The following is a 15,729-nucleotide window of genomic DNA, read 5'->3' as shown; positions in this document are numbered from 1 at the left end:
AATATTTATTTATTTATTATGTATACAATAGTCTGTCTACATGTATGCCTTCAGGCCAGAAGAGGGCACCAGACCTCATTACAGATGGTTGTGAGCCACCATGTGGTTGCTGGGAATTGAACTCAGGACCTTTGGAAGAGCAGGCAGTGCTCTTAACCACTGAGCCATCTCTCCAGCCCAAATTATTAAAACATTTAAATGCCATATTCTGTAGCCTTTGAAAGATATGAAGAATGCCTATCTAACTGAAATATATCTCTATATATCTAGAAAATCTAACTAACATGACTACAAGCTTGATTATTATTGATCAACAACCTATATTTTCTAATTATACATTACAATTTTAAATGATGGCTCCCTCGGGACATGCATCAGCAGGCCCATGGCATCACCAGAACAGCTGCGGAACACTGTCCCCTGGGTTTGTTAATCCACTCTTTTCTTGAGATGTCTCTCTGGTGCTGCGCCAAGGCTCCCTATGTGCAGACTCACTGCGGGACACAAGACCCTAACAAAAATGTCCGTTTCCAGTAAGCAGGGGTGTGGTGTGAGGCGGGCTAGCAGCCCAGGCTCAGGACAGGGCAGCTCTTAGGCCTGTCCTTCCTGCGCCTGTGCTGGATTGACAGAAGCACTTCTCCACAGTTCTGAGGGCGGGCCCAGAAAGCACCAGGGGGCCTCATTAACCCTGCCAAGAGGCCTGGGGCACCTGGTCGCTTGGCAGCCCCAGGCCAGGAGCAATTCTTAGGAAGAGAGGACTGGAGTCCCGTGCCAGAGGCCGCGCATCCAGAGCTGCCCGGCATCTCCATGCTCCGAAGTACACGCTGGCTGGCTCCTGAACTCTTAGTGCTGAGTCACTGACTGCCACAGTGGGAAGTCTACATCTTCTGTCTGTAAAGGGGCATTTCTCCATGTCATAGTTCATGATAACTCCTCATTTAAGAGAAAGAAGAAAATAAAAACTGAAAAGATGTGGCAGGCTTCGCAGCCCTGAACTTTGATGAAAACTCAGCGAAGCATATTCAAAATCGTGCTCCTATATCTGAGCTGCCTTTCCCATCCTAATGTGTTCTACAATGAGAAAATCCTGCATAGCGGGGAAATAAGATAACCAAAGTTTCCCTTGCAACTACAAAATTTATCTCCAGGACAGAGGGGGGAGGAAGGGACAGAGGGGACCGAGGAGACGGCTGAGGGGTAAAACCTATGCTGTACACAGCCTCACAGCATTCCCCAGCACCATGCAGAAGCTGGGAGTGCCGGTGTGTGCCTGTAATCTCAGGAGGAGCCAGGAAAACAGCGAGCTCTGGGTTCAGTGAGAGGTCATCTCAAGAAAGCAAGAGAGGAGGACAGCAGCGCCAACTTCCAACCTCCACATGGGCACACGCGCCTCCTCCCCAGTGCATACACAAGAGTTCAATTTTCACCTACACCAATGGGCTGAATCAGACAACCATGTCAAATACACTAAAAATGTCGATTAAATCAGGCTGACCTTCCCAGACGAAGATGGAAATCACCTCCTGCCCTGCAGGGTGAGTTTCTCTGGAGCCACCTAGAATGTCCTGTTAACGTCAACAAAGGTGCACGATCCATCCCACACCTCACAGGTTTAACCTTTGACACAGAGAATCAGCGCTGACAGAGAACTCACCACTCCACAGTCAGAGGCTGGACACTGGAAGTCTCAGAGAGAGCAGCCTGGGGATACACCTCAAAAATCTTTCTACTTCTCACCCTATCCTTCCAGTGTTTTACATTTCCTTATTTATTGTGCATGTGTGTGCTTGCACGCCAGGACATGTGTGTGAGAGTCTGAGGACAGCTCTCTCACCCTATGGGGCCTGGGGATTGACCCAGGCTGTTCTCCTTGCTCGCAAGCACCGTTAGCAGCTGAGCCTCTCAGAACTCTGCCTGTGTCTCAGATGACCTGTGCTCTTCTGTGGCCTTGCCCACTTGGTGACTACTCTCTGGGTCTCGTCCCCCTGGGGTGTGTGGGCACTGGTCCCTGGTCACCAGTCACCGACTTGGGAGGCCTGGCTTTGATTCCATAAAGAGCCCCTCCTACTGTGAGCCTGCTGAGAGCCAGGGCAGCCTAGCCCTGCAGTGAGCTAGTGAAGTAGTAATAACACCTTTCACTCCCGGAGGACAGGGTGGAGGCTAAGCTTGCAGCTCTTGTGTGGGCGAGGCCCATGCTCTGTCCTTCCTCTGAGCCCTGTTGTCCTGAGGCTGGGGTTCCTTTTAAGACTACTGTTGTTGTGTGTGTGTATAATGTATATGTGTGAGTGCGTGCCCCAGGGCACACATGTGGAGGTCAGAGACATCTTTGTGGTGTAGGCTGTCTCCATCTTCCCATGGCCCAGGGACCAAGCGCAGACTGGCAGCCAGGCACAGTGGGCACTTGAGCTGCAGCTCTCAGTGGTCTGAGGCTGGGGCTCCCCCAGGATCCTCGCAGTGTGCCTGTTTCCTGCTTGGGGTGGGCTACGGTCTCCTCAGTCATGAATACTCTCTCAGGCCAATGCTATTTTCTAGAAACTTCTCAACCTAGGCTTGGATAATGGGTGTTTTCCTGTTGCCAGTGACCCCGTGCATTCGGCCTCATTGTTACAGCTATCTGGAGCATTCTGTAAGCATGTTTATGTGCATGGGAGATGTATATGCCACTCTACGTGTGTGTTGAGATACAGAGGGCCTGGGGTCAGACATACCCTCGTTCCCCCCCTTCCCTTCCGAGACTCCTCAAGCTAGCTGAGTGTTCTTTTTGTTTTCCTTTTGGTGTTTCAATTTGTTAAAAAAAAAAAAAAAACCCACATGTCATAAAACCTACCATCTTAGTATACAACTTAGCGTTCAGAAAACCCATGGAGTCGCCACTGTCTCCACGGTCAATTAAGGAAGACTCCCGTCATTTCAGAAGGAAATACACTCCTATTGGCCAGCACAATGTGCTGCCCGCCCTCTGAGCCCCTAGCAATGCCAATCCCTTTCTGTAGCTTTGGAGAGTCGTTTGGTCATTATCCATCCCAGATCTAAAGACTCATACGGGCAGACTTCTGTGCTTTACTCCAATCCATCTATGAAAGTGAGGCCACATGTCACTGCCTCATTTCTTCTGATGGCTAATATTCTATTACAGGGACATATCACACTGTATATACCCGTTCGACAACTAATTTTTGTTGTTTCTTCTTTTGGTTCTTGTGAACAATGCTTTTTGGAACTTAATAAGGAGAATGCCTATTTATTACATAATGAAAGGCACTTCTACAAAAACTTTGAGAAATGTAATTTTTGTAAGTCCAACTTTTCAGTAATTACACCTATGAAGTGTGCGACATCGGTACATCCTTCAAGTCCACCTGGGACCTGCGAATGTCTAGGCAGAATGAACCAAGGAGACAGCCATGCGCTAAACATCAGTCCACAGGAAACCCCACTGTCTCTCCGTGTGCTGAGGCCACAGCATTCATGGGCAGTCTCTTGGGCATCACACAGGAGACTCAGCTCCTAAGATCATCATCCGAGAACACGGGTCTCTCACTTACACACAGCAGTCAGGACTCAATACTCTCTACGGCGGATTAAAAACTGCCCAGGTTGTAAAGAGAATTAAAAAATCCATTCTGCTGCCTGCTCATAGAGTGGAGCCCTAGAAAGGTATTGTCTCCATTACATTTTCATCAGAGACCAGCAAAGGGAAGTGCGGCCTGTTGTTACCGTGCAGGGGAGGTAATGACTTTCAGGTTGCTAAGCAACACCACAATGTTAAAGGCCCAAGTATCTGTGATCTCTACAGACACTCAAATTTCATTAAAACCTGCTCATACCCATTGCACAAAAGAGCTGTTAGGAGCTCATAACCAGGCGTGGGTTCTGGACATAACCGTGATTTCTTTTTAAGTGGCGTCAGAATTTCTAGGGTTCTTAAAGAGCAAATATTCCGGAGCTGTGATTAATACAATCTATAGCGTTTCCTGCACCTGTTCCTAGAAAGACAGCAAGTATGACTGGTTTGTAGTAAATAAGAGTGGTTAGTGTCCTGAATAAAACCTATATTGGGCGGGAATTGGAGAGCCTCTCTGAAGCAGGGATAAACACACTCCATGTACAAATCCGAGCGAGAGGCACAAGTGATGTGAACTGAGAGCCCACCACTGCTTCAAGGCGGAGTCGACAATGGCAGGCCTTTCAGCCGTGAGAGAAGCCACGATGTCAGGGGGCACAATCTCTGGATATCCTGGAAATGGGCCCTTTAGGGAGACATTTGCAGGAACTAATCCCCGAGGCAGGGAAGCTTTGATAGGGCCCTGACAAAAACTGTGTCACCCCTGGGACGCTGGGCCTCGGTTTCTGACTTGACCTCTGGGTAGCCCAAGTCTTTCAGCTGTGGGTCGTGATCCCGCACGGAGCTGTGGAACTGAAGGTGAGAGTCAGGGGACGCTGCTGAGAGAGCGTGATTCCACACTCATTCAAACCAGTGCCTCAGCTGGGAAAAGCTGGACACAAGCAACGTTATGGGGGCTCAACAGGCCAAATTATGGAATGTAAATATATGTGTGTACAAAACATATATGCATGCAATAACAACTAGTGTGCATGTGTATGCATACACACACATGCATGCAATAACAATTAGTGTGCATGCGTATGCATACATACGTATATGCATGCAATAACAATTAGTGTGCATGCGTATGCATACATACGTATATGCATGCAATAACAATTAGTGAAAAAGAGGCCAAGGATTTGAAGGAAAGTGGGGAGGGGGCTCTATGGGGGGGCTCGGAGGAAGGAAAGGGAGAAATATTATAATTCTATGGAGATATTTCAGTGATACCCATGCCGCATGGCTCAGTGCTACTGAAGTCTTGGTTGTGATGTACAACGTCCCATCACACAGCACCTAGCCATGCGTGGAGCCTGGGTTCAGTCACGGCAAACCCAGTTCAGCATGTGAGAATCAAACTGGTTGACCTCTGGACTGTATTACAGTAGAATACCTGGTTGTAAAGTTGCTGCTTGAGTTTCATACACAATTGTTTAATGAAATCTAGCTTGAGATTAGAACAGAATTTCTGAAATGACCCCAAACACGCATCTGTCACGGTGTAACATATATGCAAAGAGGCGTGTTCGGCTTGACGGCAGCAAAACCAAAGTTCAGATGGAGCCTGACATGTGAAAATGCTCCTGGTCCTGCAGTCACATTCAGCTGAGATTTAATCCTTCATGCAAAAGTAAAGGCACCCATCCTTCTTAGTATGCAAATACACTGCCGTCTTTAATAAAGTATTAAGTGTCTTTAATACTTTAATGGTAAAGACTTGCCATGCCGTCTTTACGTGTATGGCAAATAATAGTTTAAAATTGATTTCTTTGTGATTTATTATAAGTGGTATACCTATATACCCAGGGCTACATGAAAAATTCTCACTTGTACAGGAGGAGTCCCAGGCAGGTTTACACACACTTGTGCATGGGCGTGTACACACAGTCTCCAGAACATGTCCTCCTCTGATAGTTAAGAATTCTAGGCAATATAGAAGGAACAAAACTCCTTCCTTTTGTTCGTTGAAAAGATACAAGCAACTTATTCAGGGACTTCCCAAGGTAATTTGCAGCCTCTGGCAATCACTGGCAGAAGATCTGCCCCTCACATCCATGACCAGCGTGTGTGGAACCCGGGGTGGGGGAAGGGGATGGTTCCCAGGAGGGTCTCCAGAGCCTTCCACCAGAACTGCAGGAGAAGCTCCTTGACTTCTACCACACTCACACTAACTTGAGTAAGTGATATTGCTCTTAACAGCTTCCTGGACTCACAGTGACCCACCATGGATCACACTGACCTATCCTTGGTGGTGCATAGCTTTAACCCCGGTGTTCAGGAGGCAGAGAAGGTGGATCTCTGTGAGTTCAAGGCCAGCCTGGTTTACATAGTGAGTTCCAGAGGCAAAATTACAGCCATGAGATAGCAGCGAAAATAATTTTGTGATTGGGGTCCCCACAGCATGAGGAACTGTATTAAAGGGTCACAGCACCAGGAAGGCTGAGAACCAGTGCTCCAGATCAATGCTCCGCTCAGTCCACTTGAATGGAAGCCCACAGGATACAAGTGAGCATGAGAAGAGCTCCCTGCTCTCCCACTCCCAGCTGAGAACGGCCCATGCTCACGGAACCTTACATTCTAGCCTGTAAAAACCCAACAGTCCTGGGCGCGGCTCCCTGCGACTGTGAAAGGTACAAACGACACCATATTGAAAGGCTGTTCGTGGAGGACACACCACGTCAGACCCTACAACTCACACCGGCCACAGCACAGAGCAAGTCAGTAAGAGTAAGGGGAAGGTGACTCCACAGGCCTGAGGGTAGGGAAGAGCAGGGCAGAGGGGGAGACGCTGAGCAGGCCCAACAGTGTGCGCTGCTGTCCTAGGGCTCCTCAGGTGCCGGCCTTCACAGCAGAGCAAGCACCAAGTCCTTCTCCAAGAGTACTGGTGTACAACCCTGTGAGTGGGGCCCTTCCTAGGGTCACCTAGCGGATATCCTGAATATCAGATATTTACACCATGAAGTAAACAGTGAAAATAATTTTATGGCTGCGGGTCCCCACAGCATGAGGAACCATATTGAAGGGTCACAGCATTATTGAAGGCTAAGGACCACTGCTTTACAGAGACACAGCTAAATACTTTTTTAAAAAAAATGATAGAGAAATAGAAAAAAATAGAATGGGGCATTTCCCCTCAGAACACAGTCCTAGGCAACAGAATTTACATTTTCCGACTGTCACAAAACTCAAACACACGACAGCACCACACATAAGCCAGGCAAAATTAACATGCCGCTGATGGGTACATGTCTGTACTGAGCCCCAGGGTGTGATGGACCGGAGAGGGCCATCTTTGCTTCTGGGGACTCGTGCAGGCCCAAGCTGAGGGTCATGCAGCGTAACAGTGCCCAGCCTGTGCTCTTCAACACGGCAAAGGACAACCTTTGCAAGTCCAGGTTAACATATAACACGCTGGACGCTAGCTCAGGCTATGAAAATATAACACGCTGGACGGTAGCTCAGGCTAGGAAAATACAACACTCTGGACGGTAGCTCAGGCTAGGAAAATACAACACTCTGGACGGTAGCTCAGGCTAGGAAAATACAACACTCTGGACGGTAGCTCAGGCTAGGAAAATACAACACTCTGGACGGTAGCTCAGGCTAGGAAAATACAACACTCTGGACGGTAGCTCAGGCTAGGAAAATACAACACTCTGGACGGTAGCTCAGGCTAGGAAAATACAACACTCTGGACGGTAGCTCAGGCTAGGAAAATACAACACTCTGGACGGTAGCTCAGGCTAGGAAAATACAACACTCTGGACGGTAGCTCAGGCTAGGAAAATACAACACTCTGGACGGTAGCTCAGGCTAGGAAAATACAACACTCTGGACGGTAGCTCAGGCTAGGAAAATACAACACTCTGGACGGTAGCTCAGGCTAGGAAAATACAACACTCTGGACGGTAGCTCAGGCTAGGAAAATACAACACTCTGGACGGTAGCTCAGGCTAGGAAAATACAACACTCTGGACGGTAGCTCAGGCTAGGAAAATACAACACTCTGGATGGTAGCTCAGGCTAGGAAAATACAACACTCTGGACGGTAGCTCAGGCTAGGAAAAAGCCATTTACATTACAAACTGGGGCAGTTAGCAGAAGGAGAATACATTGGCAGAGGTGTGAAAGAATCAAACCAATGTTAAATTCCTAATCAGCCAGAGAATTTTCTCTCTCTTTCTCCCTCTTTTCCTCCCTCCCTTCTTCATTTCTCTTACACTCCTCACATGGCCCAGAAACAATGAAAAAACACAAATAGACTATGGCCAATATCAGCCACAGTTCACAGCACGGGAAGCGAATGGGAGGCCATGACCGGCCGGCTCACCATCCTCCTGAGGATCCTCAGCAGAAGCTTCTGGTCCTTCGGGTCCTCCTTGGTCACCAGGAGATTGGCAAAGGTCTCCAGGTTTTCTGGGGACAAGCTGTCGGGGTTCTCTCCTCCATACAGCTGCACGAGGATAGACAGGCACTTGGATGACGCCTCGGAGATCTCAGGGTCCTCGCTGGGAAGCTGGAAGTGGGCAGAGAGGGCGGTGTAAGTTCTTCTTCTGCAGGGCCTGACCAGCCCTGACCAGCTTCACAGTGGGAGCTGGGGTGTGAGAAGGCAGGTGAAGGCGATGGGCATTCTAGTGACTGCACCATTTAAATGCGACAGCGCTGAAGAAAGCTATCTGCACCAGCCTGACACCTGTGCTCTTTCCAACACTCCAGTGGCGATCGGGACGGATCTTACATGTGTAGCCAACACACACACTTTCTAACACGTGTAGTGAGGGTGCCAACTGCATCAACTGCTTGACTTTTTGGCGGTTCCCTCCCCCATCCTTTTCTTTATGGAGTCAGGGTTTCACTGTGAGCCCAGGCTGACCTCAGCATCCCCGCCTCCACACGCTGTGGTTACAGATGTGCCCCCTGAATACCTCTTTACATGCATGTTTACTAGTAACTTCTTAGGAAACCTCTGCTACATAAAAGAAACCAAGACTTATTATTCCTAAGTCATTTAAGACTTATTATTCATTATTAGTCATTTTTAAAAGTTTTTTTTTTTTTTTAATCAACAGGGTGTTTTTCCCTATTTCCTTCTCAGCTCATTATGGTATAGAGAAGCTACCGGAGATTCTGTGTCCTACTGATTGGTGCTTTCTATTCCTGAGTAATGTTCTACAGAGCAGACACCCACTCTCTATGCACACACTAAAGAAACGAGTCGTTTCAGATAAAGCTATAGACCTCCTGCGAGCATCTGTACGGGTCCTAAAGTAGGCATCGGTGTTCACTCCCGAGGAGCCCAGCGCAGCTGCCAGGCTGTGCATGCGGACTCGGGTTTATCTTTAAGAAAGCCATGCCAACAGCTCTCAACAGTAGCCACGCATTCCCATCACACAGCTCCGGCTGTGGCATAGTGGCGCCGTCCAGCCTCCTGTGCATGCATGTGCTCAGCCTCCTGTGCATACATGCGCTCAGCCTCCTGTGCATGCATGCGCTCAGCCTCCTGTGCATGCATGCGCTCAGCCTTGGCCTCATCCTATGGATGCCCGCTCCTCGCAGGCACGTGGTCTGTTTTACTTTACTTTTGTGTCCACCCATTCTTTGCCTATCAGTAACGAGTATTTCCAGTTCCGTGAGCATCTCTGGGCAGCTCCCTCTGGCTGGCTCCACATTTTCTGAGTATTCCCTGTAGCTTGGGACATGTCCTTCTTGTCAAAGTCACAAAGACTCTCACAGGAAAACATTTTGATAAATTCCACTAACAGATTTTTTTAACTAGGAATGGTGCTTTGGTGTCAAATCTAAAACTTCCCGACTAAACCTTCAATGCTAAAGATTTGACTTATATTTTCCTCTAAATTTATTATAGTTTTATATCTTACACTTAGATTTCACTTAACTTGAGGTTAACTTGCATATAAGATGCTGAAGCTTAGGAAGAGGGTTTTATTTCTAGTGAGTCTGTCTGTCTGTCCATCTGTCCCTGAACATCCTGTTGTGCCAGCATTGTTCCTGAAACCACATAGTTAAGTCTTCAGGAGGGCAGAGCAGAGCCCAGGCTCAGTGCAAGGAGCGCTGGCTGCTCCTGGAGAGGACCCAGCTTGGCTCCCAGAACTCACATCAGGTGGCTCACAGCCACCTGTAACTCCAGCTCCTGGAAAACCAATGACTCTGGCCTCCATGGGCTCCCACATACATGTGTGCATACCCACACACAGATACACACATGTACAATTAAAAAAATGACTCTCTGTAAAAGTGACCTGGACACGTCTGCATGGCCATCTTTCTGCTTGGTCCATCCAGGTATCTGTCCACCGCCAGTCACACGCTGTCCTCATACACCACGGAGAACTTCCCTCCGAGGGCTTTCTTCTCTTTCAAAAATTACTTCAGCCGTTTTAGGGTGTCCACTCTTCTTTATAATTTTAGAGTGGCGTGCTGTCTCTAGAAGTCTGCTGGCGAGCCTTCCACGCTGGAGCGAGTGTCCCTCTCCATCTATTCATGCCATCTTTGAGTTCTCCCCCAGACGTCTGCTGTGTTCTGGGCGTGCCCACTGCTTGAGAGCTGAGCTGCGCTTCGCTCTCTTTGGGGCAATCTTACATGCTATCATTTTTTAATCTGAGTTTCTACACACTTGTTTACACATCTGGTAAAAATGTTTAAGAAATTAATGTTCGGGTGTAATTAGCACCAAAGTTACACATACACGATTATATGACTGTACATTCTGATGAGCCTGGCCGCTGGATCTTTACTGCCTGTATTTGTGCCCCGGGTGGAATGACACACTCAGGCAGGGTTTCCTCCGAGAACGCCCGCCTTGCTTCTCAATCCATTGCACTTCTCGGAATTCTAGTACCTTGCCAACTAAGAGTGGCAGCCACGCCATCACGACTCTCCTCGTCTTAGGGAAGCGGGATTGAGCTGTTCACTATTGAATACGATGTTGGCTGTAGATTTTTCATAGACATTTTATCAGCTTGAGAAGGCTTTCCATCTAATCCTAGTTTGATGAGAGTTCTTATTGGAAACTAGTGTGAGACTCTGTCAACCGCCTTTTCTGTATAGACTCCTGTAATAGCCAATTTCTCCATAATACCATGTATCTGGTAAGATATATTAGCTGACATTTGCTGAACAAACCCTGTACATCTGGAGGAAATTCGAATCCTGCTGGGCTACTGTGTTCTGCTACACACAGGTCCGCCACACACGGGTATACTACACACGGGTACACTACACACGGGTACGCCACACACGGGTGTACGCCACACACGGGTCCACTACACACGGGTCCGCCACACACGGGTCCGCTCAATTCACAAACACTGCACTGGGGACTGCTGAATTTAAGTCATGAGAGATACTGGCCTGTGGTTGTTTCATGTGTGCAAGTCACATGTGCATGGATATATGCCTCTGTGTGTGTGTGTGTGTGTGTGTGTGTGTGTGTGTGTGTTTGGTGTTTTTCTTTTGCTTTTCCGGTCATTTTCTTGAAGTCAACATCAGACTGACCCCATCCTTAGTAAATGGATTGGGAAAGTATTTTATTTTATCTTCTCTTTTATTTTCTGTAAAAATAATAAATATTTAAAACTGTTGCTCAATCTTCTGTTTGGTAGAATATTCTGGTGAAATTACCTGGGCTTGGAGAGATTAGAAATTCAGTTTCTTTAATGGCTCTAGAACAACTCGATGTTCATCTTGGTTGACGTCTTGTGGCTATAAAAGGACAGATTAATTTCCAAAGTTGTCTGGAACATTCCCCAAAGCTCCTCTCAGGGACTGTGCCCATGCCTTCCGTCCCATACCACACCAGTTATTTCTGTTTCTCTATAATCTTTGTTAGTTTCTTCTAAGCTTTCAATTTTGCTCTTTTCCCCCCAAGAAGTTTATTTTTTTACATGATTGGTTTTCCTTTTTTATTGGCTTTGAGTTGATTTTATGTTTACTTGTTTCCTAAGGTAGCAGACAGGGTCTTCTTGCGGCATTTCTATGCACACATGTTACTGCACTGTGCGCTCATCTGTGACCCTCCCCTTCTGTCCTCCCCACTCTGCTTGCTGAGCCCCTTCCTAGCCCCCAAATAGTCTTATTTCCTCTCTTCCACCCTCCATCCCTTCCTTCTCTTATTCATTTTGTTTGCTTTGCAGCACTGAGGATTGAGCCCAGGGCCCCAGAATGCCTGACAACTGTGTCACTGCTGAGTGCTGCTCTGAAGGGTCCTCAGTATAGAGCCAGGCTCACCTCAGCCTCCAAAGCGCAGGTCATACACAGTGCCAGCACGCCAGGCTCGGCTTTCCTTTTTCTAATTTAAGTTTTTGGTATTATAAATTTTTCTCTAAATGATACTTTCAGCTACATCCTACAAATTTTGATGTATTTTCATTGTAGTTCAATTCTATATATTAAAATTTCCTTTAAGAATTCAAGTGTGTTTGCATTTTAGATGTTAAATTTTTTTTCCTGCTGTCCTTTTATGGCTGACTTCCTGCTTGGCTCCATTGCTGTCAGGGAAATAACTCCAGGAGAAAGCTGAGCTCTGGCTGGCAGTGCAAGGGTGCAGTCCGGCAGTGTGGGGCTGGACCTAGCTGCTCACAAGCAGGGAGGCAGGGAGGGATGTGCGGCCTCTTTCTCCACTGCACAGCTGGAGTTGAGGACCTGAGGCAGGGAATGGTGCCGCCCACAATGTACAGCCACCAGCAACTATTAATGCAATCTTAATCCCCACAGGCGCACGCAGGGGCCATCTCCCAAGTGCTTCCAGGCTCTGTCACCTTGACAACTAATGCTACAGCGAAGGGCTTCGTTTGTGCAGAAACTTCACTGGTTTGATCATCATTGTTTACTGCTCTCCTGACTTATATTTATAGACTCCACTACATCCAATTAAACTTGAACTTAAAATAAAGATGTCATCATTATACTTTAAGCACATCCATTTGGCACCTTGCTTTTTTCTGTCAGCCTAGCTTCTCGGAAGCGTTCTTCCTGGCCACCTGGAGTACTTTGAGGGATGATGAGATATAAGCAGATACACATATCTGGACATAATTCTAAGGAAACACACACCTGAATTTTAAAAACTGTTTTAAAGTAATTTAAAATCACAGCTATGCTGTGTTTGTTTTGCTCTAATCAATGTATCCAAACACAAAGTATTTCAGGAATCTTTCTCAGTGTGTTTTCTATTTTAAACATATTACCTACTGCAGTGCTTTGTCAGAAATTATATGGGATACTTAGTTCCAGAGAAGAAAATATATTAACAAAGACAGAATAAAAATAATCACTTCAGAGCAATGCTTCCTGCCCCTTTGATGTTGCTAATGGGGCCCGGAGACAGATCTCTGCACTGTTAGGATTTTCTCGCAGGATTCAACCCAAGGCCATCAATCCTGACGCTCCCTTTGCTCCCTTCCCTACCCCGTGCCTGCCCACCCGGCTACAGTGAGAATATCACTTCGTGCTGGAAATGCCCAGTGTCTGTGCTGCTGTTCCCGCTCCTGGGGGTGACTGATGGGTGCCTCTGGGTCTCCACCTGACACCTCAGACTCTTAAATGTGGGGATTTAGAAAGACAAAGACCCGCCACTCCCTCTATTGATCCCATTCCAAGGCTACACCTGCAGATTTAGAAAACATCCCAAAGAGAAAGGCAAGGCACAGGCTGCACAGGGGGCACGGGCGGCACAGACGGGACCTGGCTTGTCCCAAGCGGTGTTCACAATGCCCTGCAGAGTTTGCTGTCCACTGCTGGATGGCAAGGGAACACAACTCTTTAGAATGGATGCAGCTTCAGAGAACGGGTATGTCAACAGTCATTGCAAAGATCAATTACTGACATTAATAACAGCAAGCTTTTACATAAACACCAGGACTTAGTGGATTTGGGGTTTTAATTTTTCCCACTATTGGAAGTATTTGTACAAATCCTCATCCCCACAGTGAGCACGGCTCCGTGAGATCTCCAGCGTCCCAGGTCCCACTGTCCTGGGTGACAAACACGTCTTGTGAGCTGATTTGTCAACTGCTATCCCCTCCCAATGACACAATTACTGGCTTCTAATCAGTCCTTCAAACACTTTACAGAGTACTCACGGGCTCCACACAGCTTTAAACAGCACAAGAAGGAAAAGAGGAGGAGGCAGTAGTCAGGAACGGACGGGCAGAAGGAGGTATGCTGGGAGGGGCATCACCAGGAGAAGGTGGGAAGGATGCAGAAGGATTTGTCATCTAGATGTGACAGAGGCTGCATGAACAGAGTTGGACAGGCTTCCCTGAGGGAACACTGGGGACTGGACAGCCAGGGTCCCCTGACCAAATGACCAGGCAGTGAATGCCCAAGTGACGGGGACACGGCCACAGGGAGCCACAGCTCTCAAGTGGGAACTCCTGTCGAAGACAGCAAAGGGTGGTGGCTCATCAGAAACAGGCTGCTGGGTCTGTCTGGGAGGGCATTCCCAGGGAGGCACACCCTGCACGTGGGCAGTGCAGTCCCTCGGGCTGAGCTCCTGGACTGAACAAAAAGATACCCACTGCATCTAGTGCTCTCTGCCGCCTGACTGTGGACACGTGACCAGCTGTCTTACATTCCTGTCATAATGGGCTCTACCCTAAAACTGTGAACCAAAACATACCTGTCCTTCCCGTCAATGCCGTAACTATTGCCAGGAAGACCCCAATGCTGAGGCTGCAGGGACACAAGGCAGGAGGCAATTAGCAGGCACATGATATCACATCAGGCCACTGCAGTGGGGACATCAGCCAAGGCCCCTTTAAAGGAGGTCCCTTGAACAGCTGGTCAGAAAGTGACCCAGAGGATCTGGCACCCTCACACGGACATACATGCAGGTAAAACACCAATGTACAGGAAATGCAAATAAGTACATTTTTAAAAACTCTCGTCTGCATTCTAAGTGAAATGGATTATGAAACTATCACTTCATGGGTAAACTTGGAGCCTTCCCACAGATTTCATGTCAAGATCATCAGAGTAACATGGGTAGGGTCATCTGTTTCTTTAGGATCTAGGATTCACTTGTAAACCACAAGGCAACATTTCAACAGCAGTACTAAAGATGCAAAATGCCCTTTGAGTCAGTTCCCACAAGCACCTGTGTGGAGCACTGAGTTCCCAGCAGGTGGCACTATTCTAGGGGTGTGCAGCTTGCAGGAGAGGGCTGAGCTAGACTGAGGGGGGCAGTTCTTGGAGGTACCCTGCCACAGTCTCCTATCTTGCTCTCTGCTTCCTCCCCACCATAAAGACTCTCCTAAGAGGTGTGTCTCAGGAATCTGAGTACAAGAGGCATACCTGACACACCAGTTCACTGTTATTCTTCCTGAGTTTTCTGTGTTTGGTTGTGACTAAGAGAATTCTAGTGTGCTCTTCAAAACCAGCCACTCTGCTTGTGAGAGACTCCTGGCAGGATAACAAAGAGAACCGAGCCTTTCTATCCCTCAGCTACAAAAATTCAGATCCCACTTCTACTGTAAGCACAGGAATAAGTGACTACTATGAAATGTAGGGAGCGAGCACAGTGAGAAAACCTGGATCCAAGCAAGACCAAAACCCAGCTGGACCAATTCCCAACTCTGCATCTCCATGTCTGGTGTCAAAACTCTCTTCAGATCTCCAACTCTTTTCAGCTCTACTGACTGCAGCACACTTCTGTCTCTTGAGCTGGCTCCACTCCCTGTTAGCAGCTCTCCTTGTCAGGTATCCCGGGACTCTGGCATCTCTAACATCTTGGGTTCTCCAAGGAAATCCAGGCTACAACTTCACAGCTTCACACAATGGCCTCTTTACTAGGCCTCCATGCAGGGACACACACCTGGCCTCAGTGGCTTTCCTAGTCTTGGGTGCAAATCCTATAACCTGTTTCTTTTATTCTTAACTAAAAACAGAACCATGTGGCTGAAGCTGCCAAGTTCTGCTGCTTGCTAGGGCTGGAACTTGGCCCCCTTCTTCAATTACATCTTCATCAGCTTTCTTTTTTCAGTAGCTTTCATCACTGAGTAAGCTTGGTTGTCCTTGAACAGTCTCTGGTAGGAGTGTCTGAAGTTCACACCAATGCCATTCTGCCCTAAAAGAGTGAAACTAGTGCCGGGTACAGACAG

The 15,729-nt window shown here is 47.7% G+C and overlaps 1 protein-coding gene across 5 annotated transcripts in view; it reads right to left on the bottom strand.

Moving 5' to 3' along the window:
* The window catches only part of Ulk4 (unc-51 like kinase 4), a 271,119-nt gene that overhangs the window by 59,841 nt on the left and 195,549 nt on the right, over positions 1 to 15,729 (bottom strand). For 4 of the 5 annotated variants that reach the window (XR_007591527.1, XR_007591526.1, XM_050141472.1 and 1 more), the window contains exon 35: positions 7,941 to 8,126. The exons of the other annotated variant lie outside the window; for it this stretch is intronic. Coding sequence is in view for 2 of the 4 variants with exons in the window: in XM_050141472.1 (XP_049997429.1) it covers positions 7,941 to 8,126 (186 nt within the window). In the remaining 2 variants the exon portion in view is untranslated. The remainder of the gene's footprint in view (positions 1 to 7,940; positions 8,127 to 15,729) is intronic. 5 annotated transcript variants of the gene reach the window in all.

This window comes from Alexandromys fortis, unplaced genomic scaffold, assembly GCF_014885135.2.
Source record: "Alexandromys fortis isolate MF-2015 unplaced genomic scaffold, M_Fortis_MF-2015_v1.1 scaffold_44, whole genome shotgun sequence".
NCBI lineage: Eukaryota > Metazoa > Chordata > Mammalia > Rodentia > Cricetidae > Alexandromys > Alexandromys fortis.
The sequence above is the reverse complement of the archived record's forward strand: the minus strand, read 5'-3'. Positions and strand labels throughout refer to the sequence as shown.